The 15,432-nt window shown below is 49.4% G+C and overlaps 2 protein-coding genes across 3 annotated transcripts in view; one reads left to right on the plus strand and one right to left on the minus strand.

Moving 5' to 3' along the window:
* Positions 1-9,666: 9,666 nt before the first annotated feature.
* On the plus strand, positions 9,667-13,144 carry LOC123069378 (serine/threonine-protein kinase RHS3). 2 transcript variants are annotated; one of them, XM_044492228.1, is made up of 3 exons: positions 9,667-10,037; positions 11,081-11,991; positions 12,090-13,144. In XM_044492228.1, exons 2-3 carry the CDS (start codon positions 11,081-11,083, stop codon positions 12,961-12,963), a joined length of 1,785 nt encoding a protein of 594 aa, XP_044348163.1. In that variant the 5' UTR covers positions 9,667-10,037; the 3' UTR covers positions 12,964-13,144. The 2 variants fall into 2 exon arrangements, with proteins under 2 accessions (XP_044348163.1, XP_044348162.1); XM_044492227.1 differs by having other exon boundaries at positions 9,669-10,037; positions 11,075-11,991.
* Positions 13,145-13,289: 145 nt separating this feature from the next.
* LOC123069379 (putative ubiquitin-conjugating enzyme E2 38) overlaps positions 13,290-15,432 on the minus strand; it is a gene marked incomplete at its 5' end in the record, with an annotated part of 4,739 nt that continues 2,596 nt past the window's right edge. Inside the window, 3 exon segments of the mRNA XM_044492229.1 lie at positions 13,290-13,833; positions 14,512-14,823; positions 14,917-15,056. Coding sequence (XP_044348164.1) covers positions 13,558-13,833; positions 14,512-14,823; positions 14,917-15,056 — 728 coding nt within the window. The 3' untranslated portion in view covers positions 13,290-13,557.

Consider the following 15,432-nt stretch of genomic DNA (forward strand, 5'->3'; position numbering starts at 1 on the left):
TTTTACCCCTCCTGTGGAGGGCTGGAAGGTGCAACGAACTCATCAAGATCAATTCCATCTGCGATCTGAGTGGCAGCGGCAATGAAGGTTTCCATGAAGGACCTGAAGTCGTGTTTCTTGGTGTTTGCCACCCAGAGAGCCGCCAGCTTGTCTTCTCGCGCATCTTTGAAGTGGACTTGGGCCAGACACAGAGCAACATCTGCGCCGCACTGAGCCGAGGACTTTTTCCACTCCTGCACTCGACCAGGGACCGTGTTCAGGCGAGCCATCAGCGACTCGAGGTCGTTCTGGAGTGTCTCCCTGGGCCAGAGCGTCGAGTCGATGCGAGATGTGGCGACCTTCAGCCTTGCAAGATAGTCCACGACAGCTGCAACACGGGACTCCAGTCGGAAAACATTCATGGCAACTTCATCGTTCACTGGAGAATTGACGGGATCAAGGTTTGGTTCCAGCCGGCTAGTCTCTTCTTCAAAGTTTTGACAAAATTCTACAAGGACAATCACCGAGTCAAGGCAATGGTCGAATGGAAAGATCACATCTGAAAATGATTGTCGAGTGTAAAGGGTTACCTTCAAGCATAAGGAACAACTTCTTGGCAAGACCACCCAGGAAGGCCTCCAGATCATTTTTCTTCCCAGTCAACTGGCTGACTTTGTCGGTCAGGGCAGCTTTGTCAGTTTTCAGTCGACTGACTTCCTTGTTGGCAATCCCAAGAGCAGCTTTCAGATTAGTATTTTCTTCTTCGAGCTTGGTGACTGAAGCTAACTTCTCGTCAGCAAGCTTGGTCTTCTCAGCTAGCTCAAGGTCTTTTTTCTTCTGGGCCTCCTTCACCTTGCCTGCAAGTTACAGCAAGCTCAGATTTTGAAACAAATGAAGGGAAAAAGGAGTCGTCGAGGTCTCACCGAGCATACCTTTGGTCTCCTCCTTCGCCTTCGTCAGATTCTCCTGAACCAGCTTCAGATCCAGTTCGAGCTGAATGTGCTTGTGCTCCAGCTTGGTATAATGAGCCGCAAGATCACATGATTTCTACGAAGAACCAATTGACAAAATATCAAAGATAATTTACTTCCGAGTGGATAAGAGAAAATCATGCGTTTCTAAGACTACAGCCGAATACAAACATTCGACCGTAGTCTCGGGGACTACACCCAGTGGGTGCACTCAGCGTGCCCCCACTAGTTCTATTAAAGACAGAGTCGACCAGTCGACCCCCAAAAAAAACGCTCAAGACATATTCTTCAGACTGTAATCAACTGCAAGCAGTCGACCACAGTCTCGGGGACTACACCCAGTGGGTGCACTCAGCGTGCCCCCACCAGTTTGAGAAATCCATTCGCCATAGTCGAATGACGGAAAGACTAAACTTATAAAGCCTAAGGCCGACTGCCAGCAGTCGACCTTAGCCTTGGGGACTACACCCAGCGGGTGCACTCTGCGTGCCCCCGCTAACACGGAGTTTCAATCGACACACCCACTGGGTGATTGCTATGGATTCCAGAAAGAAAAGCTTTTTGATAGCATATCCTAACAGAACAGGCGAGCCGACTGACCTGAGCATTGCTTTGAAGGGCAGAACTGGCGTCGTAAGCTGCCTGGCTCGCATCTCGGATGGTCTTCACCTGCTCCATCATGATCCCCGCTTGGCGTATCGCTTCCTTAGCAGCACTGGCTTGGTCCTTTGGGACGTGGTGCGTCGTGAAGAGAGAAGGTTGTGCGGCACTCGACGAAGCAGGATGAGCACTCGTCAACGGCACCGCGAAAGACACGGTGTGTCGAGTGGTGTTCTCCTCCTCCGCGACCAGAGTCTCGGACGCCGTCACATCCTGGGCCACCTTGCCGGCAGACGCTTTCCTGCTCCTCCTGTGCTTCAGTGGTTCCTCATCTTCATCATCATCAGGAAGAGTGATAACGACATTGGATGGAGCTACAGAAAAGAATCAGAATTAGAGATCATGAGTCAATCGACTAAAAACAGAATTAAGAGTATAGTACCAAGGTTTGAGGTTGCTGCGTCCTCCATCTCATGGTCGTCAGCCCTGGCTGAGGTCTCAGAAGTAGCAGCACTGCAATTCCAAAGAATCAGTCGACTAACTCAAGCGTCAATCAGAGATAAAGCTTGCACAAAACAAGAAGACTTAAGCAGCATGATTACCCTGATATGGTGGGGATGGACACATTCATCTTCGGCAGGAGCTTGGTCGGCTTTGACGGGGCCGCCCTGGGCTGCTTCGACGCCTTTTCAGTCGGCGCCGGAGAAGTGGTCCGAGGGCGCTTGGTCGACTGCGCAACAGTCGCAACCCCCTTGCCACGTTCAGTCACAGGGTCATGGACAAGCTTCGACCGCCTTTCCGAGCGCGGTGGTGCGACCTCCTCCTCCTCCTCTTCTTCGTCCTCCTCATCGTCATCATCATCGTCGTCGTCCTCAGTGGCATCCGAGTCCCACTCCTCCTGGCTCTCGCCTCCGCTCGCTTCTCCCTCTTCAGTCGGAGCCTGTGCTCCATTGGGCATCGAGTACAGCTCAGTGAGGGCCTGATAGACATCAAGACACAGATCAATTGACCGATTTGCAGAGAAAACAGAAATAAATATGACAAGAATACAATGGGAAGTGGAGCAGACATACCTTGTATGGAATGCTGCGGTGGTCGAGTGGAGGAATCCTTCTGGCTCCACGAGGGTTATCCTTGTTCCCAGTAACAGCGGCCATCCACCTTTCCAGAGTGGCATCGTCGACTGCTTCTGGATTGATCCGAGTCTCATCTTCAGTCCCGCGGTACAACCACATGCAATGGCTACGGAACTGAAGAGGTTGGATACGTCGCCTAAGAAAAACCTCCAGGAGATCCATACCCGTCACTCCCTCCCGAACCAACTGAACTACACGCTCCATCAGCATCTTCATGTCAGCTTTCTCCTCCGGAATCACCTTCAGAGAGGAGGGCTTGTTCACTCGGTCCATGGTGAACTGAGGGAGTCCACTCGACTGCCCCGGCGTCGGCTAATTCTGGCAGTAGAACCAGGTCGACTGCCAGCCTCTGACTGACTCGGGAAACGTCATGGCTGGGAAGGTACTCTTGTTCCTCACCTGGATCCCCAGACCTCCACACATTTGGACAACTTGGGTTTTTTCGTCGCCTGGGCTCGCCTTCTTCACGGTCTGAGAGCGACACGTGAATATGTGCTTGAACAAGCCCCAATGCGGTCGACAACCCAGAAAATTCTCACACATGGACACAAACGCGGCAAGATAGGCGATAGAATTCGGGGTGAAGTGGTGGAGTTGTGCTCCAAAGAAGTTCAAGAAACCACGGAAGAAAACGCTCGGTGGCAAAGAAAATCCGCGGTCGACATGGGTAGCCAGAAGCACGCACTCACCCTCTTCCGGTTGGGGCTGCCACTCTTTCCCCGGAAGCCTTGCGGCTCCGTGGGGGATCAGGCCGTCGTTGGCCATGTCGAGGAGATCCGTCTCCGTGATGGTCGACCGGATCCAATCTCCCTGGACCCAGCCTTTCGGCAGGCGAGATCTAGACGAAGACCCGCCGCGACTGGTGGATCTCCCCTTCGCCTTCTCCGTCGCCGACGCCTTCTTCGCGCGTTCCAGCGCCGCCGTCTTCTCCTTGACCATGGCTGCCGGCGAGACGCGCGAGGAGAAGTTGTGCGGAGGCGAGAGCGGGCGCGTTGGGCGGAGACGAAGAGCGCAGAGAGAGAGACTGCTGAGGCACTGTTCAAAAACCCTCGCCGGGCGCATTTATAAGATCCCTTCCGAGTGGATGACAGGTGGGCCCGGTCGATCTAATCATATCCCGAAACAATTGCGCGGACGTGATATGTGGCGAAAAAAGCGGCGCGGGGATCGAGGTGTCTATGCCCTATCCCATCCGAGCACCACGGTCCGCCCCGCTTCGCGCGCTTCCCCAAATTTCATATCCCGCGGAATCCGCGAACGGCAGATCGGTCTATCAGACGCGGGATTTCCTGCGATCCGTCGCTCGGAAATCGGCAAAGTCCAAAAGATCACTCGACGAAAGAAAAGAATGGATCGAGTCGACTGAAGAAGAGTTGCTCACTATCAACAAAGAGATTTTTGGTTCAAAACAACGCATGACCAGTATGCAAAGGCCAATCGGAAACAACACCAACTCCTTCATCACTCAAGCCTCAATCCATTCGGGGGCTAATGATGAAGTCATGTACCTAGGGTAGGGTCATAGACCTGATCTAAGTACCCTGCCCAAGGACACCCTTAGAAGAGATCACCTTCCAGTCGACCTACGAGGAATCCACTCGACTGACTCGAAGGACTCGACCACGAAGACTCACTCGACCACCAGAAGGTCAAGAAGCACTCTGCACTACAACGGTCTGTAATTAAGTAGACTTTATGGTAGTTAAGAAACTTTATGTGGGGCGTTACCATTAACGCCCCAGACTTAATGTACCTTAAACCCTTCATTACGTGGGCAGGCAGGGGTCCTGGCGCACTCTATATAAGCCACCCCCCTCCACAGGCAGAAGGGTTCGCACCCCTGTAACTCATATACACGTAATCCACTCGACCGCCTCCGGGCTCCGAGACGTAGGGCTTTTACTTCCTCCGAGAAGGGCCTGAACTCGTACATCTCTTGTGTTTACAACCTCTCCATAGCTAGGACCTTGCCTCTCCATACCTACCCCCACTCTACTGTCAGACTTAGAACCACGACACATACTCACGATCAAACTCTCCATGAGCTATTCCCAGGTGCCGATCTCGACGGTGATCGGATCTTCACGTCGCAAAGGCGACCCAGGACTGTGTGCCGACTGAATTGCATTTGCCCTTACTGACCTGCCGTGGATCCTGTTCCGCGACTGGGAAACAGCGGAGTTTTGCGCTCCTGCTGCCCGGAGCAGCGCTCAAATTTGTTTCAAGCCTCTTCCAGCTTCTGAACGAGATGGCTAAATAAACTCTGCTATACGTGCAGCAGCTATAAGATTCCAGATCGGAGTGTGGTATACCCGGGGTTTAGGCAGAAACAATTATCGTTGACGTCGACTGGATTCAGGGATCAGTCGACGGGCGCGTTCATCGAGAGAATGTTGGAGATTCTCCAGACGCGCGCGCTCAGCCAACGTGGCTAGGCGCACAACCTCCAAGGCCCGAGCCTCGGCAGTCTCCCCTATGATGGGGGTCTAGAGTGCCTCCATGTTGCGGCGGTGCAACTCTTCCCTCTGCTGCGAATTGAGAGGTTGGGGCTCGTACTCGTCGTGGCCGAATGATGGGCCGTCACCATCATCGTTGCCGTCGTTGCAGCGAAACCCAGGTGGGCTGTGACAGGAGTCGACCATGAGAACTTTTGTCGCGGGGTCACAGCTCCCGCGCTCGGAAAAAGTATCTGCAGAACCAGTCGACGGGTCGACTAGACCGCAGAGAAATTCGTCGGGCTCAATCGCCGCGACTTGTGGGGTGGCCGTCTAACGGGCCACCACATGCTTGACCCAATGCCGGAGCCGCGACCGACTGGATCGCTTGTGGCGGCGACCGACGGAGTGAGCAGACGATGTGAGGGCCGACCGATACGGAGTCGACGACTGTCGTAGAAGAACACCGCAGGCACTCACGCGGAAGTGCGACACCCCGCGGATCGGAAGGGCCTCGACATCAAGGGGGGCTTCTTGGAGCCAGGCGGAGTTGCCGACGACGAAAGTGAGCGCGCCGAGTCAGAACTCGCGGCCTATGACCAAGCCGCCGCCGGAAACCATGTTGATGAAGATTGGAGAAAATGCAACCTCGCCGGAAGTTGCCAAGACGCTTTGCCCCACGGTGGGCGCCAACTGTCGTGGTACTAAGTCTGACAGTAAGAGTAGGGGGTACGTATGAGGAGGCAATGCCCTAGCTACGGCGAGGTTGTACACACGAGTTTATGAGTTCAGGCCCCTCTCGGAGGAGGTAAAAGCCCTAGGTCTCGGTGCCCTGAGGCGGTCGACTGGAATATGGGTGTGTGTTACAAGGGGTGCAAACCCTTGTCCCAGAGGAGGGGGTGGCTTATATGGAGTGCACCAGGACCCCAGCCATCCCCGGTTACAGGGTTCAATGTACATTAAGACAGGGCGTTAATGGTAGCGCCAACTATAAAGTGCTATTAATGATCTTTAAGACTACGGAGTGAACGCCTGACCGTTGCCATCCTGAGTGACTCTAGTTCTTCTGTACTCCGAGTGGTTTCCTGTATGGTCGAATGACTTCATCCAGGTCGAGTGAAATTGGCGGTATCCGAGTGAGGTGACTGGTCGAATGGATTGCACTCCATGGCTACTTCAGTCGGTATTTCTTGCTATACTTTGAATGTCCTTGATTCTAGGGTAGTGACCTCGGGTAGGGCATATAGGTCAGGCCTATGACCCTACCCTAGGTCCATGGCATCGTCAGTGCCGGCTATTCTGGCGATGGTGCGGCTGTTCACAAGTGGCTCCTTCGGCAAGGCGTTGTGGCAGTAGCAATGTGAATCAACTTGGACGGTGTGGCCCCATTCTGATGGGTTGGATTGTAGGTGTGCGGCGATATGAATGAAAATCCTGCCCGGCTTTGGTCGGTGCCAGCGGCGACGACACCTGTGGGTGTCGTTCACCTTCCTGGAGGCGTAGCTGTGGTGCGTCGACACCTTGCTCACTCTCATTTGGTATGTTGTCTCCGGGCGAAAGCGTTGATTCGGTTCCGAATCGGCGATGACGGTGTCATTGTCGTCGTTCCTCCGTTGGGAGCATCATTTGTTGGAGGAGGGCTTGGAGGTTCCTTGTTGTGTTTCTTCGATGTTCGCCGCTGCTCTGGATTGTTCTTCAAGGGTGCTATGTACGCCATCGCGGGTGTTTCCAAGACGATAGCTTTCACAGAGTTGTCCGAGTCCCGCCACCCACCTGCCAACTCTCTTTAGGCGCTCATGGGTGGTTGGTGTGTTGGTAAAGAGAGTTCTTTGAAGTTGCTGCTCTTCGGAAGTGACCGGTGTTGGTCGAGACGCGGTCTTGTTAGACTTCTTAGGGCAGACTATTTTGGGTTGTGGTTGTTTTTATGATCGTTTGAGTTGGAGTGGTTCTTGCTTCTCACCGGATGTGGTGAGAGCTTCTTGTATTTCTTCTCTCTTTTTTTGAACTGGGCTATCCCCCTTTCCATTACTTAGAACGGAAATACAAGGTCTGACGAATAGTCCAAGAACAAGGAGAAGGGGAGAGCGAGTTCAACACACTGCTAGGAAACCACCGCACTCGCCCGCCATCGAAACGAGTGCTATGGGGCGAAAACCTAAGCAGCACCATAATAAAACTAGCCCTATTACAAAAGCAAAATGGCACGTCACCACAGAGTATCACAGAATATAGCTAAAACAGTCTTAGCAGCAAGGCTACCGCCACAGAAACTTCCAGCGTTGTTGTCATAGAAGAGCAACGGCCAGAACAAGTGCTGCAACTTCACTTTCCACCCTTCGATGCGTCACAGGCCCTCATCAACAGCATGGTCCCGTTGCGAATCATCTCAGCACCCGCTCGGAGCTGCTTGATGTCTTCTCCCGCCTGCAAACCTGCCCAATACAAGAGAAAAGAAATTGTCGTAAAGACGATCTCAAAAGGAGATTTGATCATTTTTTCTCAAAGGTAGCTTTATTACGAGCCAGCTAGATGGCCCAAGTGACAGCCCCAAGTGCCACAGTATAGAACGATTCACATCCCGGCAAGAAAGAATGACACCAAACAAAAACCTGCCAGTAGTTACGAGGACATAAATCTGTCCCAAGTGTGACCCCAATCGATCGCCAAACAACCTTGGCCACAGAGCAATCAAAAAGTAAGTGCCGGGAAGTTTCAATTTGATGACAAAAGGAACACACAGGGTTCCCTTGCCATTTTCGCTGACGCATCACTTGCCTGGTAAGCACCGCATCCTGAGCAAGTTGCCAAAGGAAGATCTGGATTTTAAGAGGGAGTTTGGCTTCCAAATCCATTTATAGGTACACCCACTAAGAGGTCTCTCTAGCCATTTGTACATGGATTTAGTAGTAAACCTACCCGACTTGTTCAAGCTCCAGTACACAGAGTCTCTGTCTCCAGACAGATTCATCCTATGGACACAACTTCTCAACATCAACCACTGGTTTGTTAACTCGTCGTCTAATCTTCTACGAAAGAAGTCAGTACAGACCACAGCCTCCAGTTTGTCCAGAGTGCAATCCCGTGCAACGCAAATATTGTAAAGCCGGGGAATTGGTCCATAAACGGGGTCAGCCCGTTGATGGAGTCTTTCCATAACCGTGTCAGGTTACCAGATCCCGTATGGATTTTCCTCCCAATCATATACAGCTCCTTGATTTTCAAAAGATTTTTCCAGCATGGTGAGTCGTTGAAGCGGGCCTCGACAGTCTTGTATAAAGTTAAGGCACACAATTTGTGTGCTTTCGAAAAATAAAAATAAAGGGCACGCATGTATAGGAAGAGGTTTTTTGGGAGACTCCTGCAGATGCTCTAAGGCTGGTCATAGTGGAGAGTAACATATACTAGTATCATGCATATGATACTAGTGTATGATACTACATCTATAGTGCATAGTATCATAAAGTAGTATCATAGATGGTCTCATTTATTGTCATGCATGACACATACTCTCTCTTATGTTACGGTATCTACCTATGTTATGTTACGGTAACATAACATTTATTATGTTAGACTAGCCACAGTGGGAGTAACTTCAACAGTAACATCGAGTCCAACTCAGCAATTTTGCTTATGTGGCAATGAGTTAATGAGAAGAGAGGTAGTTACAGTAACTTAGCTAGTTACTGTAACATCACATGTCCCAATGCAATATGAGTCTATAACCTAATAAATGAAGCTTTGCATGTTACCACACTTATGTTACTACCCACTATGAAGGTAATAACATAGTCTAGTGATTTGTGTAAGTTACTAGTGCATGTTACTATGCATCGTGGCTAGTCTTACGGTATCTACCTATGTTACTACTACCCTCTCTCTCTTCTTTAATTGCCTGCCACATAAGCATGTTTGCGAGTCCCAAGTACATGATACTACTCCCTCTCTCTCTCAGTTTACAGTGTGTGCGCGTACCCCTAGGTCGTCGATTTGATCAACCAAATACAAGTCATATATTACAAAAAATATACCAATATAAACTTCAGATGTTCTATTTTCAAACGGTATAATTTTTGTGTTATATAGTTTATATTAGAGTGATAAAATTAACAACCTAGGTATACGCGTAGGACTTGTAAACTGAGACGGAGGAAGTAGTTATGTTACCCCCACTATGGCCAGCCTAACCCGCTTTGAAAAAACAAAAAAAAATTGAGACATGTCGTGTTCCCAGTTAGGCTGGTCATAGTGGGAGTAACATAGGTAGTAACATAGATGCCACATAAGCAAAATTGGTGATGTGGCAAGTAGTTAATGAGGAGAGAGGCAAATAGAGTAACATAATATGTTACCATCACATAGCGGTTTTCAATGCATAATGAGTCTACAAAGTAATAAATGAAGGCAACTATGTTACCACATCTATGACACTACCCACTATGAAGGTAGTAACATAGACTAGTAACATATGTATGTTACTAGTCTAAGTTACTCTCCACTATGACCAGCCTTATTTCCAAACCTCAGAATCACGCAATCACACGGTTCCAAATGCCGGCTCGTCTTCCACAGTCCGGCCTTGCCATGGGAAACACCGCCCCGGCCGTCACCTCTTTCGACCCCTTCCTCCTCCTCTCCCCACCGCCTCCCCCTCCCACTTCCGCCGCGCCTGCGCGTGCTCCTTCTTAAATTTAGCAATGCCTCCTCTCCACCCATTCCCGCGCGCCTTCCCCGTCCCGCCCCAGCCTCCTCCACGCCCCGTCGCCTCCCCGCGAAACAACCACCTCCACCGTCGCCGCCTCCCCGCCCATGGGAGGGTGACCTCGCGTCCGTCTGTCCCCTTTCCAGACGGTGCCTTGCCGTGGCGTTTGCGGGGGCCGCCGAGGCTTGGTCCGCCTCACCTGATCCATCGTCTCTAGGTTTGTTTGTGCCTCTTCCCCCGCCGATCAGCCACCCCTGCTACCCTGTTCCAATGTGCTAGATAGATCAATACATTCCGGATTAAACCAGAGTTTTTTTAATTCGATGCCTTGCAAAATGCAAGGTGTGAAATACATGTCTGCTTGGTTCGGCGCTTCAATTTGATTTGTTTTGAATATGTTCCTTTGCCATTGTTGGGTGCTTGCATACATGATCAGGCACGCTCACATGTCACGTGCTAGTTTAACACAGCGTTGTTATGTTCAGAGAAAGTCAAAAGGGGTTTACTGCATACAGTTCCCAGCTAGGCCAATTTTGCTACTTAAACACCTTCAGATAACGGATCATGGATTTTATAATCGTATTCTACATATGTATGCCTGTCCGTGACAGTTATGTAATGCCATGGCAGGCAAATATGTAACTTCTGAGCTAGGAGTCTAGGAGATACTACATGACTTCATATAGTTGACTGGTCTGTATGTGCATGTTCTACCTCTAAATTACTCTTCTTGCATGTTCATGGATATGCATATTTATGTACTGAATTTATTTTAAAATGGCATATGTGATAGTTTCAGGACTGTGATGTATACTCAACTTATTAAAGTAACAGTGTCCATTTGTATACAGCTAGCTTATTAAGGCAACAGTGTCAATATAAGCATTTGGAATTAATGATCAATACAATTGTATTTTCATTCTTCTACAAATTCATTATTATTGGTTAATGCATTATTATCACTTAGACATTGTCGGTCTAAAACAACGTATTATGTCTTTAAAATGATGTATCATATGAGAAGGCTTTACCCAGGAATACAGAATTAGAGCAATGGTTATGACAGCAGAAAAGTTCTTCAGTTTTTTTGTTTCTTCCTGGGAAGTTGATTAATGCCTAGTGATCATGATCATTGTGAAGTTGTTGTTTTGTTTGGAATTGTAATGCACTATTTGGTCTTCCATATTCTATTTCTAGAGTTAAATGGTTCTACTATTGCACATTCTTACTGTAATAATGAACTATTTTGTGAAGTTTCAGATGAACTCCAGGTCATACAACAAACTGGACACCGCGAATGACAAAATGGATTTTAACACCCGTGGAAATACCGCGTTCAATGGCACCTTAGACCGGAATCAATCAGGTGTGTCTGCCAATCCATCCACAGCATCCAAACCAGCTGCACACTCGCAGATCCCAATGGACTTCAGCACTCGTGAAAATACAGCGTTCAATGGCGCCGTAGACCGGAATCAACCGGGTGTCTCAGCCAATCCATCCACAGCATCCAAACAGGCTGCACACTCGCAGATCCCTTCGGATAAGAAACCACGTCCCAAGAAAGAAGATTTTGCTGACAAAGGAAACCCAAACCACATGACAAAACGCCTTGTTAATCCTGCGGAGAGCCCTGTGCTGACACCAACAAAAGCAGCATCCAGAGGCATGAACAGTAATACACAAGAGAAACTTAGTGATTCCGGTCTAACCATTCGTCAAGGTAGCGCTGACAGTCCAAGAAGTAACAGCTTGGATAGCTGCATGTCCGGCCATGTCAAGCATCACACTGGAGGGGACTGCCGATGGGAGGCCGTCCAGTTGGCCAGCTCCAGGGACTCCCCTCTCAGCCTAGTCCACTTTAGACTTCTGAAGCGCCTTGGATACGGAGACATTGGCAGTGTTTACCTTGTGGAGCTCAGGGGCACGGACACGTTCTTCGCGATGAAGGTGATGGACAAGGAGTCGCTCATCAGCAGGAACAAGCTGATCAGGGCGCAAACGGAGAGGGAGATACTCGGCCTTCTCGATCACCCTTTTCTGCCCACGCTGTACACTCATTTCGAGACCGACAAGTTCTACTGCCTTGTCATGGAGTATTGCTGCGGCGGTAATCTCCATTCGCTTCGGCAGAAGCAGCTGCACAAGCACTTCTCCGAGCATGCAGCCAGGTTGGTTCACTTCAGATTACTGTGTTTAGTACTACCTTGTTATTGGTACTCGATTGCTCATCATAATTCTCTTTCCCTTGATTGTTTCTGCCTAGTAGATTTTATGCCTCTGAGGTGTTGCTGGCACTGGAGTACCTCCACATGCTAGGCATTGTGTACCGAGACCTCAAGCCGGAGAACGTCCTCGTCCGAGACGGGGGGCACATCATGCTGTCCGACTTCGACCTGTCGCTGCGGTGCTCGGTGAGCCCGATGCTTGTGAAGTCGTCGTCGGTGCACGCAGGCCCCAACGGCATCGAGAAAGGGCTGACCAACACGGAGGGCGTGAGCAACGGGTGCATCCAGCCGTCGACGTTCTTCCCGCGGATGCTGAGCATGAGCATGAGCAAGAGGAACCGCAACAAGACCAAGTCGGACCTCAGCCTCCACGGGCTCCAGACCATGGAGTTCAACGCGGAGCCGACGGACGCCCGGTCCATGTCGTTCGTGGGCACCCACGAGTACCTGGCGCCGGAGATCATCCGAGGGGAGGGCCACGGCAGCGCGGTGGACTGGTGGACCTTCGGCATCTTCCTCTACGAGCTGCTGCACGGCATGACGCCCTTCAAGGGGAACGGCAACCGCGCCACGCTGAGCAACGTGGTGGAGCAGCCGCTGCGGTTCCCCGAGAGCCCGCCGGTGAGCAACGTCGCGCGGGACCTCATCCGGGGGCTGCTCACCAAGGACCCCCAGAAGAGGATCGCGACCAAGAGGGGCGCCACCGAGATCAAGCAGCACCCGTTCTTCGAGGGCGTGAACTGGGCGCTTGTCCGGAGCGCGCACCCGCCGTCGGTGCCGGACCCCGTCGACTTCAGGCAGTACCTAGGCAAGGAGAAGAAGGCAGAGCGTGGCCTTGGCACCGTTCCGAGCAGCTTATCGGCTGGCGCTGTCGCGGCAGCCAAGACGGCCTCCGGCCAGTTCGAGTATTTCTAGAACTGCATCGGGTTTTCTGAGTGCTTGTAGGACTACTGGACACCATAGATACAGATACAGATACCCCGGGCTCGTATATCACTGTAAACCCTCCTGTACTGTACTGCGGTGATTTCCGTTATATACCTGCTGAGATGTCTCATTTGCTAACGGCTGCTAATTGAACCATCAAGTTCTGTGAGATGCAGACATTCTTTTACAGTTAGATTAGATGGAAACATGTCTGATTAAATCTTTCCAACCTGAAAGCTGAAGATTGTGCACATGCCTGAAGTTTTGCAATATCCTTCTGTTTTGCTTCCTTGTTTTTATTTTGCTAGTGGTCATCAAAGTGGCACATAGTTCTATTCACACTTCCAGAGTCACTGAAGCTATCAACACGTCATGCACCAAGCATGTATAAAACCACAAAGTGAGGTAGACATATAACGTGGCGAAATTTCATCTTCCAGAAACGGCAATTACCAAACTACAACCAATTCATCTACAGTCATACCATCACCCCTAGACTTCTTCCATGCCTTTCGTGTGGATTGTGATTTACACACCCTTTTTGTACCGAGTTACTCCCTAAGTAGGTGAATTTGGCAATGGTCAGGTCTGGCCCAAGCTGGTAGACGCGATCCCATCTGCAGCTGGCGTGTCTCCCTTCAGTTCCAGCGCTTGAGCTCTGTTAGCCAACTCCTTTGCGAGAAGTTCGGTGTGTGCATCCAGGGACTTCTTGAAACCGGCAAAGCACTTATCGCAGGCGTACTTCGCGCCATCCCTGACCGATGATCCGACGATAATGCCAGACGCGTATGCGCTGCATGCGTCCAGGATGGCATGCTCCCGCTCGTGGAAATGGTGCACCACAAGGGTCTCAAAATGCTGCAGCAGGTGAAACGCTTGTAAGAATGAATTCAGTGGCATGAAGAACAACGCACGCGTGGTACAAATCTGAAGGATGTATTTTTTGCTATGTGATACAAACCAGTTCCACTTGGGATGGGACCTCGGTTTTCTTTAGAAAATACTGGTGCACAATGGTGGTGATATTTCAGAAACTCATTTTTCTTGCTCTATTTGTTCAACATTCCATAAATAAAAATATAAAATGTTACGAAGATGTGGAAAATTTGAAGTTGGTAATTTCATGTCACAACTCACAAGAAACAACTCCTCTCTCTATGGGTGCAGATTGTCTAACTTCACAGAGCTGACTTATCACAGCTAAAAAGGAATCAAGGAGATGGCAGGTACAATTGTTTCAACAAAAACAAAATTCAGCTATTAGGGTGTCCCAGTAATCTGTCATTGTTTCTCAAATTGTTCAGAATAAAGAGAATTTATGCTTCCATATTTATCGTAAAAAACGAAAACACAAATGATTTGATTTACTTATGTATCGTAGGAGCTTATTCTAACCCAATATGCATCTATGCAGTTTATTTTCAGGATGGGTATCAGCAATTTTGTAACCATGGCAACTGAGAATCTTCTTTTAGGCCATGAGGAGTAACCAAGACATCTTTTTACCATGGCAAGAAATGAGGGTTCTGTAATTACCTTTGGAGGCTTCCGAAGTGAATACAACATAGTCTTGCAGGATAGTACAAACGCAGTCTGATTATATGCCATGGAATGCTTTTCACCAAGAGGTGTATTAACCGTGTTTTTGTAGCCTGGCTCATTAAAGTATGGTTTATCATTCAACACAAGGCCCTGGATGGAGATCAACACCTGAAGCATGGTGGAATTCGACTTGCTCCACTTCTCACATCCAGAACCCCACCAAGTGTTCAGCAGGCTAAGGCACACCTTTCCACTCTCATACAGGTTTGGATTTAGTCGAAGCCCACCTGAATGGTAGTACACTTTCTGTACATATTGTATAGGTAATTGTAAAGAGATTGCATTTGTCGTGATAAAGTTGAAAAAGAAGGGGAAGGTGGGTGTGAAGTGCCAACATACCGGTGGACATCGCGGGTACTCAGGAGGAAAACGAACATCAAAGAAGAAAAGACCGTCATGATATGGAGTTCCAGAAGGCCCAACAATAGCAGCCCTTAGCAGATCAATCCTGTCCTCATAAACTCTAACATATATAGATCCTGCATAATTTGAAACCAAATTGAGACCCACGTTTTTATTAATTAAAAACTGATTTCAGGTGTAAATCCTCTGAAAGAAAGACTGCAGTGCAAATATGGCATGAGTCGCTGACACATTAGGTTAGCCTTAGTGATATGCCAACCTAATTTGACAGTTGCTTTTTTTTTTCATTTTTCCTGTTCTTCTCCAAGTATCGAATGATACTATCTGACACGGTATATCCAATATGATAGGAAAGGAGTTCTAAAATAATTATGAGTCTTTTAATTGTTGCAATAGGGGATTATTGCAGGAGTGCACCTAAATCCCGGCGTACATACAAGATGTTGCCAGAAAAGAGCCAAGAAATGCAGAGAACGATGACTATATGGAAAC

The sequence above is a fragment of the Triticum aestivum genome, chromosome 3B, assembly GCF_018294505.1.
Source record: "Triticum aestivum cultivar Chinese Spring chromosome 3B, IWGSC CS RefSeq v2.1, whole genome shotgun sequence".
In the NCBI taxonomy this organism is placed as follows: Eukaryota; Viridiplantae; Streptophyta; class Magnoliopsida; order Poales; family Poaceae; genus Triticum; species Triticum aestivum.